Source organism: Hyposmocoma kahamanoa, unplaced genomic scaffold (genome assembly GCF_003589595.1).
Source record: "Hyposmocoma kahamanoa isolate Upper Pololo Valley unplaced genomic scaffold, ASM358959v1 232, whole genome shotgun sequence".
Classification (NCBI taxonomy): Eukaryota; Metazoa; Arthropoda; class Insecta; order Lepidoptera; family Cosmopterigidae; genus Hyposmocoma; species Hyposmocoma kahamanoa.
In genome coordinates this window covers 4,573,580-4,589,745 of record NW_020653750.1, presented here as the reverse complement: position 1 = coordinate 4,589,745, position 16,166 = coordinate 4,573,580, and the positions used below count along the sequence as shown (strand labels likewise).

At 35.7% G+C, this 16,166-nt stretch overlaps 1 protein-coding gene across 1 annotated transcript; it reads right to left on the bottom strand.

The window, feature by feature from the left end:
• Positions 1-15,540: 15,540 nt before the first annotated feature.
• LOC113228625 lies at positions 15,541-15,960 on the bottom strand. The gene has a single exon (XM_026461978.1). The coding sequence runs from the start codon at positions 15,958-15,960 to the stop codon at positions 15,541-15,543; it is 420 nt and encodes a 139-aa protein (XP_026317763.1).
• Positions 15,961-16,166: the final 206 nt, after the last annotated feature.

The following is a 16,166-nucleotide window of genomic DNA, read 5'->3' as shown; positions in this document are numbered from 1 at the left end:
CAGAGGTCCCAGGTTCGATTCCCGGGCCGGGAGAAATAGTTGTATGGCCTACAATTATTTCTCTCATGAGTTTGGGTGTAATTTGTGGTTGTCTATGTGTGTGTCCATGGCACCCGCGACACAGGGTTTTCCTAGTGCGGGGCTATGTTGAGTGTGTGCGTTATTTATTATTATTTTCTTCAAATTTAAATGGGACCACATCAGAGGTACCCTCTTTCCAACAAACAAAAAAGAATTATCAAAACCGGTTCACAAATTATTATGCCGGAGTCATCGCGTAATATACATACAAAAAAATTTACAGATGAATTGAGAACCTCCCCTTTTTTAAAATCGGTTCAAAATCTATAGAGATGGAACATTTAAGAAAAATACATAGTTGTAGATATTAATTATTGTAATTCGAGATTAAAGTTTCGACTACGTTTACACTTATCTAAAGTACCTCCTCCTTTTTTTGAAAGTCGGTTAAAAATATGCACAATCATTCGTAATTAAGAAACAATGTCCGCACTCACTCGTTTTAAAATTAATTATTCCAAGCATTCGATATCGAAAATGTCGCTTCAAATTCAAATATAAACCCACTTTTGTCCTATAAGGTTAGCCATAACCCATCATACCGACTAATGCGGACTTCCAATTCATTTAAATGGTCAAGAACAATAGGTTTGTTACGGTTGTGTAATACTGAAATAATCGTATTCTTTACAAAGACAAAAGTTTCGTAAATTCATAGCTCCGACTCGGACTGTGCGTATTTAACGATTATTCAGTATACCCCTTATAAGAAATAATGTATCACATAACATAATTTTCTGTACAGGATGTGTGGGTATTACAACGAAATATGTACTAATCGTGATTCTCTAATTGCGGTGTCCCTGATTTTAAGAGGTTACTTCTTGCATTGTTGTAAGGTGAATAAAGTATTCTTATTTTTTTAAATAATTTCTTCTTCTTATCGATAGCAAGATGGCATTCATTATGATTGGGCACGACTATGCCTACTGTATTAATTTTTAAGTGTTTTTTCTTTATATTGTTTGTGTTTGACGTCTATTCTGGCGCCTTAAATAAAAAAAAATTAAAATTAGGTAGATACCATATTCCCGTAACTACCTACATGCAGTGAATTGCATTCGGTATTTGCCGAGTACTGAAACTGAGTTACAAGTAAGTACAATTCTAATTAATGCTCGAGAACTCCAGCAAGCTTCGTCGTTATTTGGTACTTACTAATGCTGTGTAACATTGATACGACATATGATTTAAACTGAATATGATTGTGAATAAATTATTTAAGGGTTATTTTCTGTATTGAATCTCCTTTAGTACATTGTGACAGAAAGTATTCTTCGTAACTTCGTATGAACTTAATTTTTTCTGGTTATGTAGATGTCTAAGAATTTTTTTTTCTGATTTATGGCTAGGAAGCTATTATGTAACAAAAGTTATTAAGCACTATTTAGAAATTTTTCAGATACCTCATGTCAATAGCGTTAGCATTTATAGATTAATTATTGCTTACATCTACACAGAAAACAATGCAATATTTTTGACTCAATAATTTATTGCATACCATAATGTTATACAGGATGTAATCGTTAAGTATGACTAGGTGATTGTTCCGTAAATATAAGATATAACAAAAACCTTTAAATTGATATCGACAGTACGCTACCTGACGGGAAAAACGTCATCAATAGTTTTGAAAAAAAAAAAATCTAGAAATATCGAAAATTGTAACTTTAAACGCTCCCATACATTTTATATTAGGGGCTAAAGTATGAAATTGCCGTTTCGCACTGAAAAATTAAAACAATTTTTTTTAAGATTAAATATATTTGTTTAATCAAAGTTTTTTCCCTTGTTGTCTATACATTTCTGCCATGTAATCGGAAGGTCATTTAAACCTTTGCGATAGAAGTCTGGAGACCTGGACTCCACAGCTGTGTGAAGGGATTTTTGTATTGCTTCCTGGGAATTTTATTTCTATACAAAAAAAAAATCAAATTGCGGGAACAAATGGTAGTCGGTCGGGGCGAGGTCCGACGAATATGTAGGATGATGGATAATTTATATCTGCAGGTCTTGTAGTAGTAAAACTGTTTCTCAAGCAGTGTGAGGTGTTGCGTTATCATAGAGCAATAACGGTGAAGCTGTTTTGCTGCGAGTTCCGTCGTCATTATTCAAACGCCATATGTCATATTGTGGGTATGCTAACATTAAACCATGACGTTTCGTGGTAGTTTGATACGGATCGGCTTCCATCATTACCTTCAATTCAACGTTATTTACATTTGTGACTGGTCTTCCTCGTGGTTCTTTCTTCAAGTCGTAATTTGCCGTATTGCCGGCGTTTGCCGTATTTGCGTATGCCGTATCCTCTCCAAATACAGCATTGACAGTTTCTGCTACGTTAACTCCATGTGGAAATTCGTATTCGAAAATTAGGTACTCAGATTTTCGCTGTATCCATCTTCACGTTAAAAGCTGAATGTAAAAACAATTGAAAGTCGAACATCAAATATATCATGTTTTTTAAGTTAAGCATGTTTTACTTTTCGTGTGAAAAACGTTTCACTCTGAAATCGGACACCATACAGGTTTAATTTTAATTTAAAGTGGCCAGTAAAATAAATCGGCAATTTCATATTTAAACCCCTATTATAACATTTGTAGAGATGCTTTGGTTGACCAACTTTAAGAGGTAACAATAAATTTACAGATTAACCAAACTGCTATAAATAAAATAATAAAACTCTTTAAATTGAATAACAACAAAACTATGTTTATTTTCAATTAAGTACAAAATTTTGTATTCAAAGCAGTTTAAAGTTTTTATACGAACGTCATATTTTTTTTTACATATTTCTAATTGTGTATTTGAAAAAAAAAATGTAATAACATAGTGACGTATGTGTATATTCACAATAAAAACAATATCTCAATATTCTAAGAATTTATTATATTGACCGAAACTGTTATATTATAGTGGTTTGGGATCGTGTGTCTGACATTATTAAGTTCATCAAAACAATGTAAGAAAAATTCATGTTATAACAAAGGCACAGATTATGTAATTGTTACTACGTAAATACTGGTGAGTAGTTCAGACTCAATTAACATGATCTTAATTGCAACCACATAAACTCACATAAATATCGTTCATCAATAAGTCATAACGAGCAGGACGTGCGCAAAAAGGTCTGGGCGTAAGCCCGCCTGGAGTTTCCATCGGTGCAGATCTTGTTGATAGTAGCAAATACTCTAGCGATGTCCTCCACGATTGTAGACGTGGACAAAGAAGGGTTTCGCGTGATCAGAACTTACTTTTTAATGAGTTACTCAAAAAAATAGAAGCATAATACAGAGTGCGACGTTATCCTTAGCTGACATTTCTTCTATACTACCGTTAATATTTGTGTGTTTATAAAGGACAGCGCGTTATAAGTAAGTAAGCAATAAATATCTTTAGAAAAAATCTATTATTTTCTCCTGAACTATATCATACAAACTTAAATGAAATTGTCTACTATTTTAAGAGCTTCATGTGTGTGCTGTATGTGAAACTGTAAAATAACATGAACATTATAAAGCCACAAGAAATCGTAATATAGTATGTTTAAGGTAATACCAAAACAAGGATGTTCTCGATAATCAGGAAAAGAGGTATATTGTGAAGTGTGTGTGAAGATAGGCTAAGTGATTTACATCATATTATACGTATATATTGATTTGAAGCCAAGCCACGGGGTTTCATTTTAATGTCAATGTAAGAAGCTTAATAAAATATAACTTAGCAAATGAACCTTAATTTAACTTCTCAATATAAACGAAATGACACAATGAGGTGGAATGTGTAATAGTCATCACTTTGCACCTCATTCGATACGGACAAACTGATTCTAAATCAATTTGTAGACTGAACTGAAGAACGACATTCTATTGCACGTAGTAGAGCTTCCATAAGTTACGGAATATTTGAGACACAATTTTAGTTAAAACACTATTTTAGTTAGTAAAAGAACACACTTAAGAGAGATTGCAGTAAGAAAATCCATCTGTAGATTATTTTTCTTTTTTTATGATATAATAAGTAATATAATTTGACCTCCATCTCACCTGATGGAAAGTGACGATCAGGTCAACGATAATACCTATTCACTCTCGCCCTGAAAATGTCCAAGTTATAGCGTTCAGAGAATATGTTTGCAAGCAACGTATTCCACTCCACAGCCATTCGAAATATATTCGTACGAATCTTTGGAACATCCACAACTCAGGGGTGGAATCCAATCCTACGTCTAGTCCTCGATGCTGGAAAGGTGAAGGCGGAATCAAATCGTGCAATTCCATCGACACTCTCCGTGAAATATCCCGTAGAATAGATTATAATTGATAAAAAGAATTTATAGAAACGAAGAACGGTAAGTTTTATAATAGTATGAATGAATGGAGAAAGTTATCATAATTATTCAAATGTTGGAGACATAATGTTACATAATGTTACATAATGTTACATAATAATAAATATTACCTATTTCAGTACCCAAAATAACAGATTGCAATAAGGAAGGCGGAAAAATAATTTGCCAAGGACTAAACAATAGGTGCAGCTCAGCTATAAAGACAAAAAAGGTTTCTGTCTTTTGAAAATAATGCAAACTTCTACTTGCTAACCACCTAAGACCGGTGATTTAAAACTAAATTCAATAAGTATCACTTTGTGCATTTATTTAGACATACACACAAACTACATTTATTTCTATTGACTTCAAGTTTAGCTAGTTCTCAATTTTTAAATAATTTAATAAAGGGCTCTAGGTTTTGTTACAATATTTATATTTGTTCGCTGATAAATATAATGTCCCGTTCGATATTATGGAACACCTATAAACAAGGACACCTAATTCGACACAGCGCAGCCCCCTGTCGCGCGCAGGATTGAACACCGCAGGCATCGACTCCGACGCACCAATTTGTATCTAGTGATGTGGCCTAAAAACATAATATCTCTACCCCTCAGGGAGCCGGTTAAGTGGGGTAATTGTTTCCATAATGATATAGTCTGATTGACAAGAAATTTAAGGATTGACGTTTCAAATTTAGAGACTTTTTATGTGATTTAGGTATTCAAACTCTGCCTCTGCCTATTTAAATTTAGATCTGACTACACTAACATTTCGCACACAAAAATACTGTTGTAGCCATTGACTTACAATTATATGGACGTCGGGTCCGCGCTAAAAAGTGTCTGAACTTATAGGGCGTCAAAATCGTATACAGAGCGTCATTCACGCTGTAGTCTTCGTTTGTTCGACTGACAGCGAAGCAAGCAAAATTAGACAGTACTCTGATGACATTACAATTTAAATTCAACGTTTTAGCTTTTTCATATTCCTTTAAATGTCACTACGTTTAAATAGTTTGACTTGGGACATTTTTTTCGTGGTTTTTGTATTAGACCCGTCGTCCATTTATTTGTAAGTCAATGGTTGTAGCGCAAAAATGATGGGATTGTGAAAACACGATTTGAAAGTTCAGAATATTACCGATGGAAACAATACATTTGTATTCTCGTTTATACTGAATAACTATTTATTATGAATAAATAAAAAAAACATTCCTTTATTTGAAATAAGACTCTTTCAGTATTTCTTTTAATTTTCAAATTGTGTTTTCTCAATTTTATAATTTTTGAGTTAGTATTTGTTTTATGTACGATTTAATGGTTTAACAATCAATGGAAAGGTTTTGTTAATTCAATAGCCAGATTTAATTAGACATTCTTTTAAGCATTACAAACAAACATACAAAAACAAGAAAGTCGATGCATTGCGTTGACGTATTCTGTATGCCACATCACACTATGTTTTTTGATCACAGACACTATGTCACTTCTGTAAGTCAAACTAATAACATTAAGTAACAATAAGCCGAGGGATTTAGTCGGGTAAAATCAACGATGTACCTGTGAAGTCTTTGGGTAAATTGATGTTGTATTTCTCGACGTAAGAAAATTAAAAAGCAAAACAGAACTTGTAAGAAAAGAAAAATAAAAACAAAACGATAGTGAATGATGTCAACTTGCACTTGATTTCGGGAAAATCTATCAGGCGTTGAAGAAACGTCAGGAATGCGCGTGACTAATTTCCGGGCGAGGTTATCGATCCATCGATTGTAGAAATAGAAATCGAACACAGGGAGGTAATAGGAACTGTTACTATAATACTGTTTGCATATCAGATACGAAAAAAAAAAAATATGTATGTATATTTTCATGACCTGATACTTATGATTATCCAGAACTAATTATTACAAATTACATATACGTAATATAAGGATATTGGGCAAGAAAAACAAAATCATTCTGCGAATAAGTGTCTAATAGCAGAATGTTTAGAACAAAATCTAAAAATAAAAATATTTTAACTATAATTTATGAGCATGAGTAATTAGTATTCATGATTTCTAAATTGGACTCTGAATTAATGAAAAAATCTTTCAAATGAAATGATCCCACCACGGCGAATGAGGCTAGCTGAAGAAATTGAATAACTCGAAACGATACCACCAAACTCAGAATTGAAAAACGGTTGACTAAAAAAGAATATCGATTTACTGCTCTAGTTGGCTTGGATTCCTTACCTATAGGAAGGGCTGCTAGTGATGGGCTTCCTATAAAGTAAATAATCTTCTCAAAGAAAGTAAGATCTAGTAAGTAAAAATTATCATTTGTAGAAATTGGTCTAGTATACGCCGTTGATAGCATATAGTAGGTAAAATATTCCAATTAATTTTGTGATAGAGTTACCAAATTTGTTTGAAGATGTGTGATTAAAGGCCCATTTGGTTGCAGGCTACACCATAAACATAAACCAACCTGTCTCGGGCGATCAATCCATAGTTTAAGATAGAGTTTGCTTCGATATCGATTTGTCGATTGCTCATCACCAATTTTAGGGCAGTTGAGAATGACATTTGGAAACGGTAGCCGCCGACGCAGCAGGGGGCGGTGCCTGGCTGCCATTTTTATTTTTTTTGGCCCTTGTTTATCCAGTACCGAGCGTCGCGGCTCACTGGCCGCTCCGGGCAATCAATAAAACGTTCCGACCGTAAAACCGCACCGGAATTAAATACTGATTGACTTCATTTAAGTACCTAAAAGTCACGCTTCAACTGTGGTTGTGGTGTAATTAAAATTTAGGTTTAAAGTATTGTCGAAAGCCATTTCTACCAAAGCATTCGTTGGTATTTCAGGGTATAAAAGTATGCGTTCTTTAACGCTGCGTTTAACATTATTTTCAATTTAAAGTAATGTTAACAAGCCGAAAAAAATGTTCAATATTTAATTATCTGATGTCCACAAACATGACTGTGTATTTTTAGTAAAAGTTTTTGTCGGCTTGTTCTATTTTGATATTGAAGAACATCATGTTCTAAGATTGTTTAAGGAATCATCATTTTATACAAACTAAAAACAATCTAATTTGGCTCTCGTTGAGTAAACCCACACCCTAGGGCGACCGCTCAAAAATCTAATAGAGAATTATAACAAACACAAGCGACTGTGGCAATTTCACACTTTATTAATGCAAGTATTAGAGCTAATTCCACCGGATGGCACGTGCCGAATTTGCTTTTCCCATAAAACCTCGCCCTCCCCTAATAGAACAGCGAAATGCACAACAATCCATTCAATTTTCGATCCTATATCTTCCGCACAGTACGGCGTAGAAAAAACGACACAAAAAGGTGCACACGACAACAATTTTGCCCGAATTCGCGGCTATGTTGCTAGCAGCATGGGACAAAAACAAATATTGGATTTTTGGATTCGGCTTTATTCCTGAAAGGAAAACGTACATATTTGCTCGCACCATCAAAATGTAAAGGTCTGCAGATAATAGTTGCAGTTTCGCTTTAGTTTAGACGCGCGATACGTAGATATGGTGGCGGATCTCGCGGACCATAGATCACAGTGTAATGCGGTCACGCTCAATGGTATTAAGTGTCAGTTATCGTCTCCACGGGACTTACTGCGCGTATAATACACTTTTATATCTGTGCTCCCCTTGCAATAACATGAAGTGAGGTTTACTCGGATTGAATACGGTATTATAATGAAATGATTCATATTTAAGTGGGTCCTCCCCTTGGCTGTTGTAATTTGACGGTGTCAGGGATCGGAAGCAATGTTTCTTATTAAAGTGGTGTAATGACTCTTATTTTTATTGTGTACAGCTTAATTTTTGCACAATGCTCCTAACTTTTTAGATTGTTAAGTTAATTGTGTTTTTAGACACAACAAGTCCACGTCTCGAAATACTTATTCTTTATCGTTAGAAAAATTCGTCGCAATGCACGTACAAAATAATGTGATTGAAATACACAACATAATATAATTTGTATCAATCCGTGTCTATCAAACTATAATTTAATTATTGTAGTAACAATTTTAATTCAATCGGCGTGTACAAGAATATAATGGTACGTCCTGCGGGGAGATTCCTTCGCGCACCCCGTGCAATTGTGTGCGTGAAATTCATAAAGCTTAACAAATAATGCTTTTTGGTAAAATATATACCTACCTACCTTTTATTTATTGTTTCTAGGTAACCCCGTACATGTAGCAGTTTCCCTTTTCATTATCATCAATAAATCCATCATTGACTTTAGTCGCAAGAACAATACCGGCAATAACCTTCATCATGGAGATAACAAGTACGTCCGGCACCAAAACTGAAATCCAACTCCCTTCACTTTCCCACTTTCCCAGACTATCTAATCCAGGATGAGTCGATACCGAAGATAACGCGATAACCGTCCTCTAATAGCCAAATATCTCCTTAATGCGTATGTAATGGGTCGACACGCGGCCGGCGTGTGCCCGGTGTTTGTCCTCAGGGGCTTGCCAGGATTAGCACTTTAGTCGACGACTGTGCTGTTGCTATTCGCTTTTAATTACTGATTGATCCGTGCGATATGTTTGTTGGTATCAGACGCTCGTAAATTAGACAAAAGGATTTGTGTGCGACGCGAGAGATTTGTGGTACAAAATCATTATTTAGCGTTAGGGCTATAGATTATGTCTTGGATTTGGTTGTTACAACTGTAATGATAATGGAGTAATAGCTTTTTAAAATCGTTACCACTACTTTAGTTGTATTTTATAGGTCCATTTCGTTACTTTATAAATTATTTATACTATAAAACCATATTAATTTTAATTAGAGGAGATAGTAAGTATAGTAAATATGCTTAATGTAGAAAAGAAAATTAAAAATACGAATAAATTTTGCCGAGAGCCGCGCGTATCGTACCCGAGAGACGTTACCCCTTAAGACGGCGCAAAAGTTATTCATTGGCGAAAGTAGCCGCTTGCCTATATTTACTTTGACAAATTAACTTGCTTCTTTCTTTGCAATAAATTAATTATAAAACAATACTTACGTGCACATTGCTTAATGCATATTTACTACAATTTGTACCTCGATAGCCCAAGCGTTACTAGTGTATACAATGTGAATAAGTACACACACTCAACGCACACACGCATACACTCAACATAGCCCCGCACTAGGGAAACCCTGTGTCGCGAGTGCCTTGGACACACACATAGACAAACATAAATTACACCCAGACTCACGAGAGAAATAAATGTAGGCCATGCAAATATTTCTGCCGGCCCGGGAATCGAACCTGGGACCTCTGCGTGGCAGAGGTCCATGGTAAACATTCGGCCACGGAGCCAGTAATTTGTAGATTCACTTAATTTAGTCACACTGTGTTCTATGTTGAAAATGTTCGTTTGCACTTAACTGCAAAGAATATTTGCGAACAAAAGTAAAAGATAAATTGGAACCATTCGATAGCCGATGACTGAACGGAACATTGGACAGTTTAATACAAACTGCTGTCAAAACGTACAAACGTACCAATTGACGTACTGTGAACGTACGTTTAAAACACACCTATTGAAGACAGTTTTAGTGACAGGTTTTTATCGAAAAGAAAATTCAGCATAATTAAATTTCTCGTTGCGAATACTACTAATTACGACGTCATTTATGAGTGCCATTTGTAGGTAAACATCCTTCGAACTGTCAATGGTGCCACTAGGTACACCAGAAACACAGAAATCAACAAATTCCTGGAGATTCCAACGCTTGTAGAAGTAAAGGACGTGTATAGACTTAAACACAGGGATCGGCTCAGTACTCATCCGAATCCTCTCGCTAAATCATTGGTTGATGGTGGCAACATTAAGAGCCTGAAACGATAGCATTTATTCGACGAGTAAGGGAGGCTGAAGCAGTGGCTTCCTCGCTCTCAAACGCCAAAAAACGCTCAAACAATTTAATCATAGTGTGGTGACTGATTGCAAATAGTAATAATAAAGAAAAAATATATATGTCGGTACGTATATTATTTTACATAATAAATTAAGTTACTTGTATCTTGTTCCCTTTCAGCATAACAAGTTTCGGGAGATCACGTAAACAAAAATGTAGTGGACAACAGTAAACACGGCGGACAGTCAGCGAAACCCACCCATTCAATTTTGTTTTATGTTCCGGTGTGTTGCTGAATCGACTGCTTCTTCCGAATTTGCTATGACAACCTCTGGCTACCTTGTCATACTGTCATGTATTAGAAAATAAATCCACGTGTATTTCTTTAAATACTTGTACAAATAGTGCGGTTTGCTGCTGGTTTAAACGGCGTTTTTGCAGTAGCGCCACTATTGAGAACTTAAGAAAGTACTCAGCGAGTACCTTTACAGCTACCAAATCTAGTCTCTAGTCGGATTGAAGGAATTTTTCTTCGTATTCGTTCGAACTTTTTATCATTAATAATAACAAACTGGCGGTATACTGAAGTATTAAAAAACAATTCATGAATGCCATAGTAGAAAAAACATCATGATATAATTATATAATATTATAAATGGGAATGTAACTATATCTGTCTGTTACGTTTCACTCCTAAACCACTAAACCAATTTTGATGTATATTGGTATAGAGATAGATGGGACTTACGAGAAGAAGATAGGCCACTTTCAGTCACAAAAATTAATCTTAACGAGTGTGATATAGGGAATGAAATATATCCATACAAATATGGAGATCTACAATAGGCTACTCGACGTACTTACTTATTCTACAGAAACCAAATCGCGGCCAGCTAGTATTCAATAAAAATGAAAGTATTTTGTCAATAAAAAAAGTCTGTGCTGTACGTACGTACGTTTCATAAAAAGAATTAAATATAAGATAAAAAACACGTAAACAAAGATATTTCCAATTTTAGTTTAATACCTTATATGTCGAAAGATTTTATAATGATTTTGCAGCTTCATTAACAATGTTCTGTCACAATGCAATCAAAGTAAATAATCTACGTTGGCCGCAGTGTATTTCCGCAAATTTCTCTCGCCTCTTCAGTTTAGATGCGGCCGCTCCACGTCTTCATTGTATATTCTATAAAAAATAATAGCAGTATTTTGGTGTATAAGGTAATAAAAATAAACAAAACGGCCGATATAATGCGGCCCGGCCGGGGGCGATGAAAAATAAATAAAAACGGGGCGCGCCGGGAAAAATGAAAAGCCACTTAGTTCCCTCCCCTCCTCAGTTGAGGGATTTAGCACAAACTGCCTCACCCCCTCTGGAATTTCCTGGGAGTTTCCCCTACATTTCACTCAATATTACCCTAATTTACTTCGTAACGCTGAGCCTTTTCTATAAGGAATAGACGAAATAAGTAGTGTTAGATTTTCACTACTGTGAAGATTTAACATAGAGACGACACTCCAGTGACTGATAAGAATTATATACATATTATAATCTTTCACATCCAAACAAAACAAAACCACGTCCTTTCTCGTAAACGATGTTTTTCGCCTGTCAGCAGTTTTATACGATGATGATGATATCGATTTATTTCTTATTTCGATAAAACTAATCCTTAATGACGCAAAGTAAGTTTTCTAACAAAATAAAATAAATTAATGTCACGATTCGTAGTACACTAACAGTAGGTACTTAAAACTTTTGTTTTAACTTTTTATTTGCTGTGATTACACACACTTCTCTGCTAGGTATACAGGATGTAAATTTGAGACGGGGCGGCAAGGCCGGCTACCTTAATCGTTGTAGTTAAATAAAAACGGTTCTAGAAGACTATCCATGAATTTTGAAGATATATTGATTGGCATTCACAGATTTTGAAACAAAGGCACAGTCAGCAAGATAAAAGGCAATTTATTCAAAACTTTTTTTTATGCCATTCGATCTGGTCTCTGGTAAGGATCAATAGTCTCTATGGAACCAACTGAGGTAAGAGTACTCGAAACGTCAGAAATCGCAAATAACTTTTTAGCACACATTTTGTAGGGACATATCTAGTCATCAGTTATTCTGGGTAGTTAAGGAAATTAACAAATTGTATACGTATTATGTATTTCAAAATAAAAACAATAACGAAAAGCAAAATGACATAAAAAATATATGATAGTAAGTGATCGAATTGATTGCCCCCTTGGCGGATGCATGGATTCGCTCTATTCCGCAAAGAGCAAGTAGCGGCTGAAATTTTACTCCAATTCATTTGTTTCCATATTTTGATTAAAAATCGTATTAAAAGTGACAATTCTCTATTAACAAAACAAAACAAAGCTGTTCGAAATTTAAAAAAGAATGTTATGATTATAATTTGGTTTTACTTAATTCTTATTTGTAGACTAATTTGTTAGCTTCCTTAACTACCTTGAATAACTGATTACTAAATATGTCCCTATAAAATGCATGGCAAAAAGTTTTTTGCGAGATCTGACATTTCCAGTACTCTTACCTCAGATGGTCCCATAGTGACTATTGATAATTACCAGAGGCTGGATCGAATGGCATAAAAAAGTTTTATATAAATTGCCTTTTATTTTGCTGACTGCACCATTTTATGAAAATCTTTGAATGCCAATCAAAATATCTTCAAAATTCATGGAAAGTCTTCTAGAAAAGTTTTCCTGTAACTACAACGATTATGGTAGCTGGCCTTGCTGTCCCGTCTCAAATTTACTCTGTATATACATACATCAGCTTGTAATACACCAAACTCGGATTTAAATAGCATACGTAGCAATAAAAAGTGATTTAATAATTAAGTTTTTCATTATCTACAATTATATATAAATATGTAACATATAATTATAAATTACAATTAATAAATTTATTTAACATATTAATATTTCAAGTTATAATTAACCATTTAAAAAATCAACGATTATATTAATTATAATATGTATTGGTGATGTGATCTTGGACGTCTACTAATGTAAAAACTATAAATATTTAAAATTGTCTAATCGTCAATACTGTTCAATAATCAAATTGTTACACAATCGATAGATTCCCTAAGAAGAATGAGTAAGTAACACAGATCACATAAATACTAGTAATGTAAGCTCACGAGTTGCTCAAAAAATTCAAAATTCAAAATAATCTTTATTTCATAGGTAAGCATTATTACACTTGAAATCGTCACAATGGTTAAACTCTACCGCTCATTCGTAAGGCAGATTCCCCTGAGAAGAATGAGCAAGAAGCTCTAGGGGTTGCTCTTTGTAAATAACATTCACAATTTTTTTTTTATTTTAAACATCAGAGATCGAGACTACCTCCATGAGCTAAACGGGTTACTACCACGGATTTTTGTCATCCAAGTACGCAGAAGTTGTATAATAACCTTTAGTATAACGTTTTTGTTTCACAATAGTTTTAAACCTCGTGAAAGGCAAATCTTGTTATAGAAGCGTATACATTGCCCCTTAAATGATTTTTTGACTTTGTGAAGACGACTACCAAGAAAAGCTACTTTATTTCTATTCCTCGTATTAATGGTATGTCTGTCACTATTTTTCATAAATAAATTACTATTCCTTTTAACATAAATTACATTTGCATAAATGTACTGTGAGGCTAGTGTAAGAATGTTAATTTCCTTAAACTTATCTCTCAAAGATACTTTGGGGCCCAGATTGTAAATTGCCCTAACTGCACGTTTCTGCAGGACAAAGATTCTATTGATATCGGCGGTATTACCCCAAAGCAAAATGCCGTATGTCATTAGACTGTGAAAGTAGCTGAAGTAAAACAATCTAGCGGTTTCGACGTCTGAAAGTTTCCTTATTTTTTTAATCGCGTACACTGCAGAGCCGAGCCGTTTTGATAAGTTACTTATATGGGGACCCCATTGCAATTTAGCATCTAACGATATACCTAGAAATACAACTGTATCCACAAGATTCAATTTTTCGTTTCTAACTACAATGTTTTTAACCGTCTCTCTAACATTGGGTAATGTAAATTTCACACAATTTGTTTTTTTCTCATTCAGAAGTAGGTTATTAACAGCAAACCAATCAACTACTTAAGATATAGCATTGTTCACATCGTCGTAGGAACATTGGTGCCTATTAACTTTAAATAATAAGGATGTATCATCAGCAAACAATACTATCTCATGTGTTATACCCTCCATAAGGCTAGGTAAGTCATTAATATAAACTAAAAATAAAAATGGGCCTAGAATTGATTCTTGAGGGACACCCATGCTATTTGCAGATCCTGACGATCTCGTACCGTTAACATCGATCCTCTGTACCCTATCACGCAAATACGATTTAAGAAGGTCGAGATCACGTCCCGCCACACCATAATGGCGAAGTTTCCTGACCAGTGTATCATGGTGCACACAATCAAAAGCTTTGGAAAGGTCACAGAATACACCAATAGCATCATGTGAGACTTCCCATGCATCAAATATATGATTAATCAACTCGACGCCAGCATCGGTTGTAGAGCGACCCCGAGTGAAACCTAATTGTTTAGGAGAGATTAAGTTATTACTATAAAAATGTGCACACATCTGATTTAGAATAAATAATAATTCATAATATCTTTATAATAAATAATAATTCATATTTATTGTTTACAGTAATTAACCGAAATGTGTGTCATTAATCAATATTTATTGTGAAACTAGTGTTTTCGGATCTAACTCGTGTAATTATTACAAAGAAAAAATCTAATACCCAAACCTCAAACCTTTGCCTAGCGTTAGGACGCAATAGATTACAAATAATCTTTTTTTTTTTTAACGTCAGGAAATCCTCATGGATACCCTCCGCCCGAGGGAGACGAAGGGTTATGTCGGACTCCTACCGACTAAAACCTGACGGTGTTCCCCATTCTTCCGGGACCCCGGCGGTGAGCGGTTCGACAGGTAGTCGAACCCCGTCTCGCTTTTCGGGGAGGGATGTTACCTCCCCGTCAGCCGTCTTGAGAGGCGGACGTGGAACACGTACGCCGCCATCTCGGGCCCACCTGTAATGAGCGACAGTCTCCCCTAAGACTGCCGCTCATGGGCCCATCTTACGGGGGCTGGAGGTCGTCACGCAGTCGCCTGCGCCCTGTTCGGATAGAAAGGGAGGTAGATATTTCCCTATCACGTTCCGAAGCCTCCTTCTGCGACTATACTGTTTCGCAGAAGGACACCACCGCTTCCCACAACCTGTCACTGCCGACCATAGCACGCACTAAAGACGGGAGGGAGAGGTCGCTGCCTACTGCTGCCACCAAGTCATGTCGCGGTTCCGCCCACGCTGGGCATTCCTCGACTGTGTGCCGAGGAGTATCCTCGAGACACATGCAATGGTGGCATTTCGCCGTGGGCTCTCCTCCGGCTATTCGACACAGGTACTTCCCGAAACAACCATGTCCCGAGAGCACCTGCGTCAGCCGGAAGGTAAGCGTACCATGCCGTCTCTCTAGCCATTTATTTAAGACTGGTAGAATAGCCTCAATGGTTTTGTGGCCGGCACTGGGGTTCGTAAGTGATTCCTCACAGTCTGATACCGCACTTTGGCGAATCTCTGACCGATGACCCTGCATTTCCCGTGGAGCCAGTCGGTCACCTCGTTCATGTAGCTCCTTTCGCCAGAAAGGTTACAAACAACCTAACCTAACCTCCGGTTAAAAAAAAATCCGGCCTCAAAAGTCATTCATCCCCTAGTTTGCTACCCTCAGAGGTGGAATATTTTCTTGAAATTTAAATGGGACCACATCTGATTCTTTCCAACAAAAAAAGAATCTTCAAA

Bases quoted from the DNA above. Each gene is read 5' to 3' on its own strand.
- LOC113228625 (XM_026461978.1), bottom strand. From the start codon at position 15,960: ATGCAGGGTCATCGGTCAGAGATTCGCCAAAGTGCGGTATCAGACTGT.